This window comes from Podarcis vaucheri, assembly GCF_965113315.1.
Source record: "Podarcis vaucheri genome assembly, chromosome: 3".
Taxonomy (NCBI): Eukaryota; Metazoa; Chordata; class Lepidosauria; order Squamata; family Lacertidae; genus Podarcis; species Podarcis vaucheri.
This window is the reverse complement of record NC_138761.1, coordinates 21,449,304-21,468,306: the sequence shown is the minus strand read 5'-3', so window position 1 is coordinate 21,468,306 and position 19,003 is coordinate 21,449,304. Positions and strand designations below refer to the sequence as shown.

The following is a 19,003-nucleotide window of genomic DNA, read 5'->3' as shown; positions in this document are numbered from 1 at the left end:
CCAGGAAAGTGCAGGGCAAGCTCTGTTGAGAGGCAGGGCTGCACCAGTTACTGCAGGTCTTGTTTAGACCACACCAAAGAGGTTGATGCTGCAGTTGCATTCAACAACTGAGGAGTGGGTGGAAATGGCCACAAAGCCGGTCTTTAGAAAGACTGCGGAACAGCAGAGAAAAGCAAAGCTACTTCATCTGGGTTCTCCCCGATAAAGGAGTGCACAAATGATGTGGCTGGAGTGGAAGCAAACTGAATTCCTTCTACTGTAAGAGCATTCTTCAAACTCTTCCCACGCATTACAGTTTCTTTTCAGCCACTAAGAGGCAGCGGAGTCCTCTTTTCTCTTCTAACAGGTGCTGCAGCAGTAGCAGGTAACAGTTAGCTAATGAATCTATGCTCCATAGCACATTCTGACTTTGTGCTAGCATTGAATTGCCCAGAGTCAATCCTGGTCTGCTTCTGTGCCATGAACAGTAGCTTGATCTGCAAGAAGCAACAGCAGTAGCTTTTCGCAGCAAGGAGAGAAGCATTGCCCCCCCTTTATGGCAGCTGAACAAGGTGCTGTGAAAAGGTATAAGAGCAGGAGGCTAGTTTAAAAGTTGGCGGCCCAGTTTTTACATAACCCTGAGCATGCACCGGAGATGACTTGAGTGATTCACACACCTTCCCTTTGAACTTCTAGGTTTCATGCAGAGACAAACTCTCACATCTGGTCCCAAAAACTGCAAAGAAATTTCAGCTGGAGGAATTCACTTGGAAGTTCATTGCACACAAATTCATTCCAGCCCTAGAACCGCAATTTTCTTCTTCATCCTGCGAGAATGGGGAGCCTGTGTCCTTTAGATAATGTGGGACTATAACTCCCATCAGCCAGCACCAGGAATGTTGGAAGTTGTAGTCCAGCAACATCTATAGGGCCACACCTTCCCCATTCCTATTCCTGAGTCTTTTAATTGGATGACACCTCCTATTTCACTCCCAGTAACCACTGGATGCCACTGATGTTAAAGGTAAAGGTAAAGGTACCCCTGCCCAAACGGGCCAGTCTTGACAGACTCTGGGGTTTGTGCGCCCATCTCACATCTATTGGCCGGGGGCCAGCGCTGTCCGAAGACACTTCCGGGTCACGTGGCCAGCGTGACAACGCTGCTCTGGCGAGCCAGAGCCGCACACGGAACGCCGTTTACCTTCCCGCTGGTAAGCGGTACCTATTTATCTACTTGCCCCCGGGGGTGCTTTCGAACTGCTAGGTGGGCAGGCGCTGGGACCGAGCAGCGGGAGCGCACCCCGCCGCGGGGATTCGAACCGCCGACCTTTCGATCGGCAAGCCCTAGGCGCTGAGGCTTTAGCCCACAGCGCCACCCGCGTCCCTGCCACTGATGTTAGAAGGATGCAAAAGCAGCAATATTTACACCTATTGTCACAAGCTCTTGTCATGCCATGCTTGTGTTATCAAACTCATGCAAGCTTGCAAAATACTCCTATTGCTTGTCTAAGTAAGACATGAAAATATGTGTATCCCCAAACACAACTAAGAACAAAATAAGGCAATTTCTATTTGGGGGGCCAAATATGTGTGGGGGGTTTTGTTTGGGTGTGTGTGCGTAGCTTCACAAAAAGTTTTTTTGAAGGTATCTAGGAAAGGGATCCTAGCAAATCAGGAGCCTTGGCCAGCAAATGCACATCCAGAGCATTGGCAGGGGTTAAACTAGGAAGGAGAGATGGGTAGAGTGGGTGAGACTGGTATGAAAAGCGCTCAATTCTCCCTTCCTTTCCTCCCATTCCTTTCCATTTTAAATTGCTCCCAGTGGGCAAAGAGGCCATGGGGCTCCGTTGCAAGCAATGGCAACGTAACAGGCAGTTTGCTTTCTGATGGGATGGTGTGTGTAGCCATTGTGCATCATTGCCAAGCCAAGACATACAAGTGAGGTGTGGGGAGTCTATGTCAGGAGCTTGTGTCTCTCCTGCTTTGTACTTGGAAAACCCTTTAGCTTCAGGTGCTTCCAAAGGAAGGCTTTGCCAGGAAGCATTTCACAGATGGCTGACCTGTTGTATGGTTTTGAAGCAACATCCTCCTGGCTCCCATCTCCATGGCTGGTGTGACTGAAGGGTTAGGTCTAGCAGCAACCAGTATCAGAGGCAACAGTGGAAGTCATCAAGCCAGCCATTTGCAGAAGTGCAGTGATTGTTGGGTGAAGCCACTGCCCAGGAGCACCCTGGGGACATTTGAAGGCCAAGTGTTTTATTTATTAACTTTTATTCATTAGATTTATACCCCACCCTTCATCAAAAGGTCTCAGGACAGTATCGTGAGATTCAGCTTGTCAGAATGTCGCCCTCATTGTAGAGAATAGGAGCCACACTCCAAAAACATAACCAGAACTCTGCTGGGTCAGACCAGAGGGCTCCCTGCTCCAGCATCCTCTTTTCGCAGTGGCAGACATGATACCTGTGGGAATCCCCTAAAAGCAAGGCATGAAGTCAGTAGTCCCTCTCCAGCTTGTGATCCTCATTCACCTGTCTTCAGAGGCCCTCTAATACTGGGGAGTTATTTATCTATTTCACAGCATTATTTATACCCCTCAAATCTTACCGGGTTGCCCCAGCCACTCTGGGCAGCTTCTGACACATATAAAAACATAATAAAATGTCAAACATTAAAAAACTTCCCAATACAGGGCTGCCTTCAGATGTCCTCTAAAAGTTGTGTAGTTTATCTCCTTGACATTCGACTGGAGAGCGTTCCACAGGGAGGGCACCACTGCCGAGAAGGCCCTCTGCCTGGTTGCATGTAACTTCGCTTCTCACAGTGAGGGAACCCCGTAAGTGTTTTACGTACTCACAATAAAACCTCGTAAGTGTTTTTCAAAAAGAATAAAACAAACTATCTTTTTTTTAAAAAAAAAGCAGTTAAAAACTGGTATTTAAAATGATTAACAAATAATTAAAATCAACAATAAATTAAAGCCAAATTAAAGCACAAGGCGGCTTCTATGTGTATGGATAGTGAAGGCACTTGCTTGGTGTCAATAAGTAGATGGGTCCCAAGTGTGGTAGCTGCCATGCTAAAAGATCAGTTTCTTACAAATGTGGACTGTTATGCAATACCTAAGACCCTGCCAGTTCCATAGATCAAGCAGTCAAGTGGGGTTCTATGGGGCAAGGCACTCTCACAGGTAAACAGGTCCCAAGCTGTTAAGGGCTTTGTATACTAACAATAACACAAGCAGGCAACCAGCGCAATCATGCAGCAGCATTCTTCACTAAGTTCAGCTTCTGGGTCCAGCACATGAGCAGAAGCCAGCGTTAGCTTTATCCTCAGCGAAGCTGCCTAATCCCCTTTTCAAGCCCCCCAAGTTGGTGCCCCCACCCTTCACGTCGGGTGCTAGAAACTTCCATGGTTTAGCTGGGTGAAGAAGTCCTTCCTTCTGTTTGTCTGTCCTGAGTTTTCCAACATTCAGCTTCAGAAGGAGGCTCTGGGGTTCCGCTCCTCCTGCCTCCTTGTTCATGCCCAATTTGTGGTCTCATCCCGTGACGCCATTTGCAGGCAAGATACGTTTGAATTCATGCTTTACAACATAGCTGCCCGCCTAAATATACAGCATATTCACAACATAGCTGCCCGCCTAAATATACAGCGGCAACCACTGCTGCATAATATCGTAATTGTAGCTATCTGCTGTTGTCATCGCTCTCGATATTCCCCTGTAAGAGGCCAGCCGGCCTACTCCAAACCCATCCTTCGCTTCTGTGATCTCGTCTGGTCATCCTCATTATCTCCTGGTGGTTTTATATATGCACATAATTTCAGGGACCTGTTGGCTTACCTCAGAAGCCAAACAAGCGAAAACATCCTCACCCCCCGCTTCCTTCCTCACCCCACTTCCCCTCAAAAAACTGGGTTTTCTGTGTTTGGGGTTTTTAAGTACGAAAGAACTCCTCATCTTTATCTCCTCTCCCCTTTTTTTATTTTTTTGCTTTTTTTCCTCAGAAAACCAAAAGGGATGTAAATAACTTTGATCAAGACTTTACACGAGAAGACCCAGTATTAACAGCAGTGGACGAGACAATTATAAAGCAGATCAACCAAGAAGAATTTAAAGGCTTCTCATATTTTGGGGAAGAGCTGCTGCCATAAGAAGTCCCCAGCATGCCGTTTGGGGCCACCAGTTCACTGACACTGCAAGAGGTGGTTTTCCGCTACCCAGTCAAGAGCTACTTCTCTGACCTTGAGCCCATAACCCTTACTTTCTACTATGTCTATCTATTTATTGTTATTTTCCTTTTGTCCTTGAGCTGGAGGCACTCACGATTTCCATCTCACAAAGGAACGCAAAATATTTTGTGCCAGAAGTAGTTCGTGAAGGTAACACATTGCTGTTGTTTCTTGCTGCTGCTGCTGCTGCCGCCCCCCCCCCCGACCCTCTCAATTTAGGATATTTCCTGTTGTTCTCCAGAAGGCCGCGACTTGTCCTCCCCATCCTCATCTAGCACCTTCATAAAATCATGGAATTTTAGAGTTGGAAGGGGAACACGAGGGTCACCTAGTCCAACCCCCTGCAGTGCAGGAATCTTTCACCCAACGTGGGGCTCACACCCGTGAGAGTCTCGTGCTCTGTCGACTGAGCTATCCTGGCAGAACTAATTCATTCTGCCATTTTGGAGATTTTTTTAAAAGTCACTAGAAAGCTTCCCCTTCCCCCTGACCTGAGGAGATTTCTGACAGCCAAATAGAGCAGCTTTGAGGGCTGTGTTTGACTTCTAGGCACAAGGTTCTCCACTCCTGCTAACAGTTTTCCAAGACATGGTAAATGACCGTCCCATTGCACACACACACCTCTCAAGTATACTAAACAAACACTTAGATTTGCTTTCTTGCCCCTGTGGAACTATCATAGAATTGTAGAGCTGGAAGGGCCATGAGGACCACCTAGGTCAACCCCCTGCAATCTTTTGCCCCAGGTGGGGCTTGAACCCGCGACCCTGAGATTAAGAGTCTCATGGCGTCCCGGCTGAGCTATCCAACCCAAACCAATAGGTGGGGATAAAGTCACCTTGTGTTGACTTTCCTGAATCGAATGTGAATTGGTCCATCGCATTTGCTGTGGCAGCACAGCATAGCTGCCGGAAGCCGGACAGACAGCTTTAGGATCAGCCATTTGCCTTTCGCAGAAATACCCTTCCGTTTCTTTTTAATGGAAAGAGACCTTCAGGACGCTGCAGTTCTGTGGGTAAGCAAGGGGCCCATGGCACTAGAGTTCACCTCCAAGCTTTGATCCTCTTAGGCTCAACCGTGGCTGGTGGGCGGAAGTCAGGAAAGCGAAGACAGCAGCAGGTGGAGCCACAGCCAGTGATGGGCAGAGGCAACCAAGTCTACTTTTGCCCCCACCCCTCCTCCCCGCCAAGTTCTACAAAGGTAACACTGAGACTAAGGAGGAGGGGGCTGGCAAACAAGTGCCACCTTTCGGGCTGCTTGTGTGTTAAGAAGACAGGTAGGTGGGACACCCTCTGCTTCTTAGGCTTAGGAGTTGCGTTTTAAGCAGAAGGCAATGCACATTCTTTCTCTTCAACGTTCTGCTGCGTTGGGCTTCCTAGTTCAATAGAACCAGGCCATTGCATGCTAAGGGCATCTACGGCCCACAGTACTACCAGCTTGAGCTCAGGGCAAAGGAGCCTGGGCAGAGGTTTCCCCGCTCTTTGTTAATACTGATGAGAACAGAGGCCATCAGTGCAGAAGGGATGAAGGGACTATAATGTGCATGGTTGCTACATAATTCCCACAGCTGTACTAAGATTCTTCTAAGGCAGAATGCCTGCGTGTGCTCAACCTAGGAGTAAACCCTGTTGCACGCAGTGGGGTTTATCTCCAATTAAGCATGCGCACGATTGCGTGAAAAAGGCAGGCATGGTAGTAAATATTCGGCTCCCTACTAGGTGCTTCCAGAAATCTGTCCCGGCAACATTTTTAGCCCTCATAATGCAGGGTTTTTGCGAGGGAGACATCTCTCTTTACCTCCTTCTCTCTGCTGGTTGTACCCTTGCCAAGCCTTACCACAAAGCCATAAGTGAATGGGACACAGATATTTTACCGTGGATCTTGAAATAAATACACCCAAAGACGCACTTCTCTGCAAAGCTAGTTGCTGAGTGAAAAAAAACCTGCCTGACTGAAGGACTGATAAAAAATAGTCAGGTAAAGCTGCCATGGAAAGTCTTAATGATTATATCAGGAAAATTGCTCCCCACCCCAAGATACGAAACAATGTTTTTTTTAAAAAAACAACAACAACAAATAAACAAATGTTTTATTAAATCATAAAATCAAAACAGACAGACTTAGATGCTTTATAGACAGATGTTAAAGGGCTAAAGATCGGGCAAATTCTCAAAAAAAAACACCAACCTGTAACTGCTTTAATAAAGCAGTGTAGGTTTTCTGCAAATCTTACAGCTTCTCCGACATGTACATAGTAATACTTCCATAGGGAAACTATTTTAGAAACTGGTACCTGAATCATTCATGTCATTGATGCAATGACAGGTGTGAAGGGGATTTTTAAGAAAGATGCTTTTTAAAGGAATCATTGTATTGAATCTGGGTGATGTCCTACTTCTCCTTTTACTTTTAACAGCAGTGTGTTACTTTTGCAGGCTTTTGCAAAGGAGAAAAATGGGCATGGTTCTTTGTGCATAGCCTTTTCCCTCTCCGTCCCTTCTCTGCTGGCCTTGAGCCAGGAGCAGCCCACCACAAGCCCGTGTGTCGATGCAGGAGCCCTTGTCCTTCTCAGGGCCATGTGCAGAGGTTGCTAGAGCTGTCTGTGCAAATGCACTGGGAAAGAGAGGGCTGCTTTGAGCTAGCATCGCCGATACAGACATAGCAGGTAGTGGCTGAGGGTCAAACTAGCTAAAAGTCTTTGCATTTCGTACGCACTCGAAAAATAAATGCACCCAGCAGCTGCATTTCCTCCCAATGCAAACAGCAGCTTCAGAGGAGCTGTTTTCATCAGGACTCCAGCAAGGAGAGAAAGGGTTAAGCCCCTTCTGTGATCTCAGTAATTATTGACCCCTCCAACAGCTGCTGGTTGCATTTAAAAATAAGAAGGTGTGCTGCATGCAAAGACACATTTGACAGCGCATTTTGTTTGGCCCCAAGGCATTGTGGGGCTTCTGGCCCTGGCTCAGGGCTGGGCAGAAACAGGAAGGAGGGAGGATTAAGGATAACATGATACTGTACTACTGTACTATGGGTCCAGCTGGGTCATGGCCCATAGTACTACTGTTCTTTTGTGTGTGTTTTTGATATTTAGAAGAAGAAGAAAATAATCTGGTATAAAACTGTGCTATACAGGAAGAATACAAAGCCAGGCAAAGCCATTCATTATGTGAAATGTGTATCAAGAGACTGAAGATCAAGATTCAAAAACTGACATTGCTAAGAGTTGTAAATGGATTTTCTTGTGTAGTCATTGAAAAAATAAATAAGGTAACTCATGTGGACAGTACATTAACAAATGTGAAGTTACCGCCTGTAGATTTGCTGACAGTGTTATGTACTTATATTTCTGGGAGTACCCTGTGTTGTGCGTGTGCGTGTGTGTACGTGTATCGTTGAGTGGTGTGTATACTATATATATATTATGTATATACACACACGCTGAGTGAGCAGTTAAGGGAATCCATTTTACTTGTTGCACTTGGATTTTCCAATTGCAGAATTTATATATACTTGTGACTGGCAAAGTGGCACTCAAAGAAGCTTTTTTCCTTTATCGTTTCTCCTTCTCTCTCTCTCTCTCTCTCTTGCCTTTTGTACAGACGAGGATTTTGTATATAGGTGTTTACTGCAAGGCCTGTGGAATTCAATGAATATAGAGGTATCAACTGCTGCATGTTCAGGCATATTATTAAAAAAAAACCACAAAAAAACAAAGTTAGCCTATGAAAGAATAATTATGAATATGTCCATGTGCAATACTCTGTATGTGTATTGGTTCAAGTTACTGTCTGAGATGATTTCCCCCCACTTTATTTGTTTGTTTTCTATTATTATTAAAAGAAAGAAAGATGTATACCTATATTAAGCTGTACTAAATCTCCTGTATAGTTACACTCTATATGGAATGATAGAGATTGGGGTGGGGGGTGGGGAGGAAGGGAAGGGCCATGACTGACAGAAGCACAGGCTAGCCGCAGGCCGCTTTCTCGTGCTGTCTCTGTGGCGTGGAGCTTGGAGACTCCTTCCCTCTCCTGCTCAAATAACACGAGGAGCTCTGGACCATCTGAGAAGAACCCGACACCTGTGGAAAGCGATAATGTTCGCACCAGTCATATTTGTGCAACTGACAGGGCCCGCTGCCGACACCTGCAGTGGCCCCTACATTATTATTTTCTTTTTTTAAAAAAGGAAAAGTATGGCTCAGTGCCTTGAGCTGTGCTGGACAGCTGGTCTGGCTGCCACATTCACTTCCCACAATAAGCCTGATAATGTAGCTTCGCTCCAAGGCATTGTGGGAAATGAAAATGGTGGCCACATTCAGCCCCCTGCTCAGAGCACTGTTGCCTGCCACCACCAAGTCCATCGACAGAGGAGGGGGCCCACCGGAGAGCCAGTGAAAGCAGCACACACGCCCCAAGTTTGGGCCAGGGGCCTGAAGAGGAGTCTCGACATGGGCTTCTGCCACATGGCCTGCAGTGGCAGGCATCCCTGGTGCATCATGTGCTGGGGCCACACAAAGGATTCCCCCCGCTGCACACATAGCCTGAGAAAGTTGGTCCCGGGGATCTTCTCAAACAGGCAGGATAGATTAGCGTCAGTTTTGTGTCTGGCTGTTCATAGCAATTACTATATTCCGTTCCATTGTGGTTTTTCTTTTTTGTTTGTTTCCGTATTTAAACTCAGGTGTAGTGTTTTATATATATGTTATGTGTGTGTGTGTATATCTATATATATACACACACATATAAATATTGATGATTTCAAAATATTAAATATGCTATATCAAGTTACGTGGTCATGTGTTGTCTAGCTTACCGGTGTAGTAATGGAACAAAGCTTTTAGAATAATTTAATTTATCTTCACTAAAAACTTAAGGGCTGGAGCAGGACGGGGAGGGGGCAGGAATAAAAGGACCCCCACCCCTCCAGCTCACGGAGTGGAAGCACAGAGACATCACAAAGGTCACATCATCTCATTAATTTTATGTTCATTTGGGGCGGGGTGGGGATCATGTAGAACTGCCCGTTCATTTTCTGCGTGGTGATATTTCTGCCCTGTGTATTTCTGCCACATGCTAAGCTTTGGCTATCTGAAGCGTGAACTTGACAATGCAAAAGTGGTCTTTTCCTTAGGCGAACCAAACAGAGGCTTTGGAGGTAGGCAAGTGGCCTCCAGGGGCTGCCCATAAGACTGGCTAGAATGAGGAAACTATCGTACAGCGCACTGTCCTGTTTGTATGGAACGAGAGGCCTTTACGCAAAACAGGGGATTAGCAAAGCCTTTTTAACGGGAGGCATTGCGCAAAGCAAAATTGTGGAGTGTGCGATGCCCTTGTTCCTGGTGTGAAAAATCACAAACCGTCATTCGTCCTTTTTGAAGCGGGTAGGAGGAAGTCCCAACACCTGCATTCCTTTTTCTTTAGGATGCTGAACAGAAAAACAAATAGCTTCACACAGGCAGAATCCGCAGCTACAGTCTTGGGAGTCCTCTGCATGCCTCGTTCCAGCAAGAGAGGTCCGTGCAGGTATTAAATGCCCTTCATTCAGTGAGTGTTTGCCAATGCGTTTGGGATGATGCAGGCCCCCATCTGCGTGGCAATACTCACTTGAACCGGGTTGGGCTGCCCCGATGCACCTTCTGATGGCAGGTGCGTCAGCCTCTAAAGCCGCCAGGTTAGTTTTGCAAAGGCTACAACTGCATTGAAGGCTTGTGGGGTTTAAGCAACCTGGCCCGTGTGCAGGGAATGCTGCCTTCAAGTCAGTTTCAAGTGAATACATAGAATTGTAGAGTTGGAAGGGTCCCCCAACGGTCATCTAGTCCAACCCCCTGCCACGCAGGAATTCAATTCAAGTAGTTTGGTTTACACTAGCGGGTTTTTGTCTGTTAACTTTGAACTTATTTAAAATGAACACACTGTTACATTTCTTCCTCTTCTGTCAAGCTTCTTTTCCACCACCCCTCTTTTTTTGTTCAAAGGTGTGCAAAATGCCAAGGCAAGCAAAAATTTGAAAAATAAATAAATAAATCAGGATATTTTTCTCTATCTCTATTTTTAGAGACAGCGTTTAGCGTGCATGTGGGCGGGAGGGAATTCCATATTGTTAAAATAATGCTATCTCTCCAAAAAAGGCTTTTTTAAAAATTAAAAACGGAAAAAACAAAGACTTCTTTTGAAATTATGTGCAGAATAGTTCTGGGGGGGAAATATGAAATGTATTCCGTTTTAGAGGAGCAGGGAGGTATTTTTTTATTGTGAGGCTTTCTTTGTACAGAATTTTTTTCTTACGGTTGTAATTTGAATCTCTTGCCATTCGTTAGGGTTATTTCATTGTAGTCATTGTTGCTGTGCCAAATGTACTGTATTCTAAAGGATGTGAATGTGTATTGTTTCGGAACCTAATAAATCAAGGATGTTAAAATCTTATTTCGCATCTCTCACAACTCTTTTCAAATGAACGAAGAGGTTATTGTAGAGACAGAGGATAGTATATACATTACATGTCAGCATTATTATCATTTATTATGATTACTCATTTATATTTTGTTGGCATCCATCTGTCTTGAGAGACAATGGAGTACACCTCCAGGGGTGAAGTCCAACCACCGTGTTAGCAGTACCAAAGTGACCTTCCTTGGCTGCAAGCCTGGGCAGTGTTTCTGAAGGTCCTGGGCTGGCCAGACGACAAGATTCCTCTCTCTTGGCCTCGCTGATGTGGTCCAAAGGAAAACAGAGCAATACATTTGGCACAAACTTGGCTGTAAGAGTTGCCTGAACTATACTGTTTTATATTTTTAAGGAGGGGGAGAAAAATCTCACAAGTGGTTCATAGTAAAAACACTCCAGAATATAACATTAGAGAAGAAAGTAAAGTATAAAGTATACATTCTGAGCAACATAATTAATTAAAAAATAAGTAAAAAAAATAAAAAATAAGTAAAAAAGCAACATAGTTAACAAGAAACTAAAGTATTATTTTAAAGATTTCAAGCACAGAATGCACATTTAACGTGTGTGTGTTTAGGGTTGCCATATTTCAAAAAGTGAAAATCCGGACACAAAAATGGTTGAGCTGCTTTTGGCAAAATTTCAAAAAACACGCCAAAGTTTTTACCTGTTTTGGGGGGAAATCGCCAACAGATCAACATTTCCAATATGGGCTGCCTGGACATTTTGCCACTTTTTGAAAATTCTACCCAGATGCCATTTTCAGTGGACAAATCTCAGCTGTGTCTGGGAAATTCTGGACGTATGGCAGCCCTAATATATTTCAAAAGAAAACATTTCTAAAGGAAGTCAAAAATAAAATGCATATTTAAAGCAGCATAACTGGAAAGACAGTCATGGGTTAGATCTGCATGTTTTTGAATTTCATAATACACTATTTTGAAATGCACAGAGCTCACCTGAATGTGTTAAAATGGACCCCAAAGCACGTAGTCCCAGCAGCCACTGAAATCCTTACATATTTTTGTGCATTTCTGGTTGGTGTTCAAAGGAGCAAATCAATCTAAATTCTGCATACCCTGAAAAGGGGTGTCGTCCAAACTAGCTCCATTTGCCTAGAAAAGAAGTCTCAAACTTTCCAGACCCAGGATGCACGTTTTAACCCAAACATGCTTTCGGTGACCCATTTTTTAATCTTTTATCATATATTTGATAGTGGTGCGATTGTGGCAAGCGACCTTGGCTCAGGCTGTGAACCACCAGTTGAAGGAAGTGACCTGGAAGACATTGCAGCAATTAGATTCTTAAGTGCTGAGTTTTAAGGCCAAAAGCATCTTATCATTTGAAAGAGGATTCATTGGGGGGGTGGTTGTCTTTATGCGAAATTACAGCATCCATGGAGGGGGGGTAATTTACTTAATGCTAAAAGCTGTAAGCTAGCTAACGTTTACTCTGCGCACACAAACGAGAAACTGATTTTGGAAGCAGAGAGGATTAACAGCTGGGTAAGTGATAATTCTGGAGCATACAGAGAGCAGCAATAGTATTTATTATTCATCCAGTGAATAATGCCCTGACCTTCTGCTCCTTGCCTGTAAACAAGAGATTCCAGGCATTCTCCTTGGAACCATACAATTTTAAGCCCAGCCATAAAAGTTCTTCCTTAAGCAACTAGAAGCTGGAAGTGGAAGAATGAGAGACCTTGGAGTGTGACGTTATCGCACCACAAATTCCCCTGGCCATTGCCTCTTCAGAATCTGAGGAAACACGCTGCTATGATGAGATCTTTCAAAGGCAGGCTGGAGAAACTGCGATCCTTGAGATGTTGCTAGACTCCCAACAGTCCCAGGTGGCAAGGCCAGGGATGACAGGAATTGGGAATCCAGCAACATCTCAAAGGTCACAAGCTCCCCCAGCACCTCTTTTAAAGACAGAAAATTCCATATGGCTACATCCCACACCATCCATGGGCATGATCATTATTTATTATTTTTATTTATTGAGCTTATATACCTCCCTTTATAAAAAAAAATAATCCCAGAGTGGTGTACAACAATAACAACACATTTCATGGTGCATCAGTGATAAAAAAAATCCATTAATAACAAACGGCATAAAAGTAAAATAATAGCAGCCCCCTGCACAGCTTTAACGGGCCATAGATTATTTAATGGCCAAAGGCCTGGGTAAAAATGGATGTTTTCCCCTGGTGCCTAATGATGGCACCAAGGAAACTTCTCTGGGGAGAGCATTCTACAGTCAGGGAGCCGCCACAGAAAAGACCCATCCTTGTGTTGTCACTATCTGAGCCTCTTGGGGAGAGAGGACACAGAGATAGACCTTAGAAGACAAGCATACGGTCTGGGTTGGTTTGTATGGAGAGGGGCAGTCCTAAGGTATTGCAGTCCTGAGCCATATAAGGCTTTCTTGGTCAGCACCAGCTCTTTGAATTGGACCCAGAAACTAATTGGCAGCCCATGCAGTCGGGCCAGGCTTGTGTTAATATGCTCAAACTGTCTTGTTCTGGTGAGCAACCTGGCCATATTTTTCAGCAAGATTAGCATCAAGGGTCAGCATGACTTGGCCCAGTCCTGAGCAGCGGAACCACAGGTGAGAACCCTCTTGACTTTCACCGTGGATTGCAAACAGCTTGTTCACACTCTGGTCCAGAGGGGATGAGCAAGCAAACAATAGTGAGGGGGGCAAGGAGGAGCTGCCACTGCTCATTGGGTCGTTCTGGCAAGCAAGCAGGTGGCAGCAATAGTGGCTTAATGTTCTAAATTAAGTGGCAACGCTCGTCCCAGATATTACCATTTCAAACTGGTGAGTGATAGACATGGTTTACGTCAGATTTCCCCAAATGTTTGACCCCTTGATGAGTTGTCATCAACCCTGAACCAAATTCTTAGGAATGTAAATGAAATAAAGTCAAGAAATACCAACACATTGTCAACATTTATTAATCTTCATTTTTTGTCCAACCCTGGCCCAGCCCTGCAGAATCCCATCAACCCCACAGATCATTATCAATCACCTTGAGACATCTTGGTTTACTTCCTTGAATGTGCCAAGGCAGAAAACTTCTCGATGGTCAGAGGCATTGCTAGGTACTTAAAGGACTTGGGGCACAAGCCCATGGCACAAATGTGGGGGGCATGGGGATTGCATTTGCTAATTTATATGCACTGGCGCTTCTGGGCAAATTAAGGGGTGTGGGTCTCATCAGCACTGAGCACTGTACAAGCCTTGATCTCATCCAAAAACAAGGCACTCATGTCCTTCAGAAAGATACAACTGACCTCTTCCTTGCCTTCCCAACACCAATGTTCAGGCGATATTGTACTCTCTCACCCTGCCTAAGGACAGGCCTGGCCCTGATGGAACAAGCTCTGAAGCAATCCACATTAGGCTGGACCCAGAGCTTTGTGGACAAATAGTCTCTCAAAATTCTGCATGCTGTTTCGGTGGAAGAAGATTGGAAGAAATTTAAAGATTATCTACAGAAATATTGTAAAATTAATGAATGTTAGAATGATGTTGGATAGAAATTAAGTGGTTTTCAGCTGTAATACTATAAGGGAATATGAAAAATGGATTATTAATAGGCAAAAATTTAACATTACAATATTTTAAGATTAATGATTAGGTTAAACAAAGAGGGTAAGGATTTGCTGAACCAACAAACTGAACTGGAATACAAAAAAGGGAGGCGTGAGGAGGTCCGGGAAATAAGCTAATGAAAAATAAGTAATGGAAAGAATGAGTTGCTTTTAACCATTTTTATTTTGTATTTATTATTATTTTTATTATTTTTACTTTGTAATACTTTGAAAATTTTAATAAATATCTTATAAAAAATAATAATTCTGCATGCTGTTATTGGGCAGGTCAATTTGGGGCAGCAGGCGACCATTTCATCAAATCTCTCCAGGTGGAGAAGAAAGTTTTTAGCAATATCAGCAGCAGAGCTTCTTCCTTTTCTCCTTTTTTTTTTGTGTGTGGGGGGGGGTGAGAGGGGTTGGATGCCATTGCAGCAACTATGTTGGCACAGCTGAGCCAACCATTTTGCATCCTCCACAATGTGCTGGGACCAAGTCCCCATCTACGTTATACATTTAGAGGCCTAGGAAGGTCAGGTGGTACCCGGTGCGGAAAATTTCTTTTCACCCCCCCCCCAATGATTCCCCCCTCCCCTGCAAAAACGGTTTTACGTTATTTCACATTTTCTTACAAAGGAATGTGGATTCTGGGCCTCTGATAACAAGTAGGCGACTGTGGACAGATACTTAAATCTACATAGGAAAACGGCCAAGTAAACAGCTATTTTCATGGAGGAGGGTCAAGATATTGACTGATATGCATGAAATTTCATATATAGCTATATAATCCCTAGTGTAGTAAGATAAGACCTTTGGAGCAGGCATTTAAAAAAAATAAATAGGTTTTTTTTTTAATGAACTGCCCTAGTAGGGGAGTAATTGTTCCTTGATAATTTGTCACCCACCTCCATGATGGCACCTGGGGCGACCCGCCCCATGCCCACCCTTCCTACGCCTCTGTATACATTTAAAGCATTCTTATACCATTTTTATCCCAGAGTGGTTTAACGATCAAACCCTCTTCCCATGGAACTCTGGTGAGGCTAATAGGGACCTACAAACATCTCTCAGTACCCTCAGCAAATGACAGTTCCCAGGATGCTTTGCAGGGACGCCATGACTGTTCAAAGTGGTATCATTGGGCTTTAAATTGATGGTACGGATGCGGCCTAACTTTGTTCCAGGGCATTGTAGGTGGGAAAGGGAATGGCACCCCACCCCAGCAAAAAATGATGGGGAACATCTGGAGAGAATTCTTTGAAGTGGCCTTCTTGTATGCTGGGGCAGGGGGCAGAATTTTCCTCAGGAAACGTCCTTTGGGAAATTTCAGTTCAGCTCAGATCTGGCATTTGGATGAAGGAGGCAAAGCTCCATGCCTGGAACTTACTTTGGAAGGGATTTCCCCAGCATTACTCACTTACCAGCCACGGCATGCGAGAGAGGCCACTCTGTAACCCCATATTTATTGTGATAGCAGTGAGTCATGCACTTCATCACTTTTTTAAAAGGGAGGCGGGAGCTGTGGTGCTGCAGTGGAACACAAATGGGCATTAGATCCTCTTAGCCAACCCCGCATAACTGATGGTAAGAGATGATCTATTGCAGCCCCAGGAACTACTTATTAACAGAAAGCGCCTGCAGGGTTTCATCTAGCTAAGGCCATCAAAATGACAGCTCTTTCAAGAGACGCATTGTGCTCTGCAATCGCTGATTTCCCAATACTTAATTTTTGGCCATCGTGAATGAGTTCAGGCAGCCACAAAATTGCCCATCATTTCCAAAACAGCAATCACTGTCTTGACAAAAACCCTCAGGCTTGTGATCTGGTGGTTGCTGGAGGCATTAGGTCTGAGATGAGTACACAATTAGCCCATCTTATGGACTTGCTGCTGCTGCTGCTGTTAAATTTGTTAGTCACTTTATCTTTCCCAAGGCAACCCAGCCTTACATCTATTAAACTTTTACATCAAACAGTTACCCTATTTTATTTGTAAGGCATTGTGTATTTAGCATGCACACCTGTCACATTAGGTCCAGTCACGAATGACTCTGGGGTTGCGGCGCTCATCTCGTTTTATTGGCCGTGGGAGCTGGCGTACAGCTTCCAGGTCATGTGGCCAGCATGACTAAGCCGCTTCTGGCAAACCAGAGCAGCACACAGAAACGCCGTTTACCTTCCCGCCGAAGTGGTCCCTATTTATCTACTTGCACCTTGTGCTTTCGAACTGCTAGGTTGGCAGGAGCCGGGACCGAGCAATGGGAGCTCACCCTGTCGCGGGGATTCGAACCGCTGACCTTCTGATCGGCAAGTCCTAGGCTCTGTGGTTTAACCCACAGCGCCACCTGCGTCCCCACCTGTCACATAGGCCCCACTTAATCATTTGCAACAGTATTTATTATTATTATTAGTCTATGTCACCCTTCATTTGAGGATCACAGGGTGATTTACAATATAAAAACACAAAAATAGATATATAATGAAGGTGCCTGGTGAGCGTCCCTATGGGGAGAGCAGTCCACAAACAGGGATCCATCACAGAAAAGGCCCCTCCTCATGTTGCCGCCCTCTAGACCTCTCGTGGAGGAGGCACATGAAGAAGGGACTCAGGTTGCTTCATATGGAGAGAGGCAGTCCTTGAAGTACAGTGGTTCCTCGGGTTAAGAACTTAATTCGTTCTGGAGGTCCGTTCTTAACCTGAAACTGTTCTTAACCTGAGGTACCACTTTAGCTAATGGGGCCTCCTGCTGACGCCACGCCACCGGAGCACGATTTCTGTTCTCATCCTGAAGCAAAGTTCTTAACCCGAGGTACTATTTCTGGGTTAGCAGAGTCTGTAACCTGAAGCATCTGTAACCCGAGGTACCACTGTATTGGAGATTTGGTTTGTTTTCCTGTCCAGCTGGCAAAATCACCTCACAGAGGTCTCTGGCTGGCCAGTGAAGGATATCATACTTTAAGTGTGTCACACTGTGGGTATGTTTAGCCTGGAAAAGAGGAGATTGTGAGGAGATATGATAGCCATCTTCAAATATCTTGAGGGCTGTGTCACATGGAAGATGGAGCAAGCTTGTTTTCTCCTGCTCTGGAGGGCAAGACCCAGACCAAAGGCTTCAAGTTACAAGAAAGGAGATTCCGACGAAACATCAGGAAGAACTTTCAGATGGTAAGAGCTGTTTGACAGTGGAACAGATTCCCACGGGAGGTTGTGGACTTTCCTTCATTGGAGGTTTTTAAGCGGAGGTTGGATGGCCGTCTGTCATGGATGCTTTAGCTGAGATACCTGCATCACAGGGGGTTGGACTAGATGACCCTCGGGGTACCATCCAGCTCTACTATGACTAAATGGGCTGTTGGTTTGACACAGCACGCTCAAGCCTCTTTCCTTTTCCCAGCCTGCTCTGTGCAGTAAAGGGAAAGTCCCTCTCAGCTGTGTTGCCTAGAGAGAAGTCCAGCCCTTGTCTTGACGTTTCATTCAAAGAAACGTTTCATTCATCTTCAAAGAAGATGACGAAAATAACCTTGCCATCTCTCATGGCAGATCTGGATGAAACTGTGAACTTCTGCTACAAGATTCAAAAGGGTTCGTGACTCCAGTCAGCCCACCCGCCAACCGTCCCAATTTGAGGAGCGCAGATACAATATCCTGAGTTATCGTGACCTGTGTGTAAATCCCAGCCACTGAGTGCCTCAAGTGGGGGGAGAAAGAGAAGATGAATACACGGGTCTCTTAGGACAGCAAAGTCATTCATGATTAATTTCGCAAAGCATTTTCGGCACACAGAAACAGTTCGGCCTCCCCGCAAAGGAGTGTTGGAATTAAGGGAAACAGATTCCCCAAGCCATGTGACCTAGCAAGTTAATACAGAGCCTCATTTCAGAGTATGTACCCTCGGAACGTACCACTTTGGAGATTAAAAAGGGAGCCTTGATTGGGATGCTAATAGGGGTGGGCGAAGCTGTCGCTTTGGCTCCCTCCGTTGGCTTTGAAAGCCAGCTTCCAAGCACAATGTAGGAATCCATCGACTTTTGTGCCGCCGCTACAGAGGGGCCTGCAGTTAGTGAAAGGAGCTACTGATTCAGCCCGTCATGTTCTGTCACAGATGCCCAGTGACGAAACACCAACTGAATCTTTGAAATTGTTTCAAAGGGGATCTTTCCAAGCAGGAGAAAAGGGGGAAAGGAAGAAAGAGGCCCCGACATCAAATATTTGGGACTTTGCCCATAGCTGTCGTGACTGTTGATCAGTCCTCTTCCCTGGGTGCTGAATATATTGGCATCCTGAAATGAAAACAGGGCTCTTCCAAACACGACTGCAGACCCAGACATCGACGATAGCTAATGAGAAGGTCTCAGAGAGCCGGAGTTTCCGTTTCCAGCGCGTGCTCCGAAAGCTGTAAAAGAGCCTGCAAGCCAGCAGGCACGCATTTGGAAACCTCTTAAGATATGCTAGCCAAATTTTTACAGTATCGCTCCTGAGATCCAGGAGCAGGTTTTCTTCTTTGTTTGGAAACAATCAGATAATTTTGAATAAAAATGGCAGGCCGGACCTTTCAAAGCTGCGCTGTTCTCAACCACTAATTTCAAAACTGTGGAATTTTTGTTTTGGTTTCTTTGAATTCCCCAGCAAGGCCCAGGTATGAGGCTGATAGCGATAATATAAATCAGTTCCGCTGACTTCTCCTGCCGCCATTCTTCCCTTTCTGTTTTCCCAGCACACACCTGCAAAGCTGCAACCTCCAAGAATTTAT

At 45.0% G+C, this 19,003-nt stretch overlaps 1 protein-coding gene across 1 annotated transcript in view; it reads left to right on the top strand.

The window, feature by feature from the left end:
* PRKCE (protein kinase C epsilon) overlaps nucleotides 1-10,634 on the top strand; it is a 315,220-nt gene extending 304,586 nt beyond the window's left edge. Inside the window, exon 15 of the mRNA XM_082217524.1 lies at nucleotides 3,985-10,634. Coding sequence (XP_082073650.1) covers nucleotides 3,985-4,131 — 147 coding nt within the window. The 3' untranslated portion in view covers nucleotides 4,132-10,634. The remainder of the gene's footprint in view (nucleotides 1-3,984) is intronic.
* The last annotated feature ends 8,369 nt before the right edge of the window (nucleotides 10,635-19,003 follow it).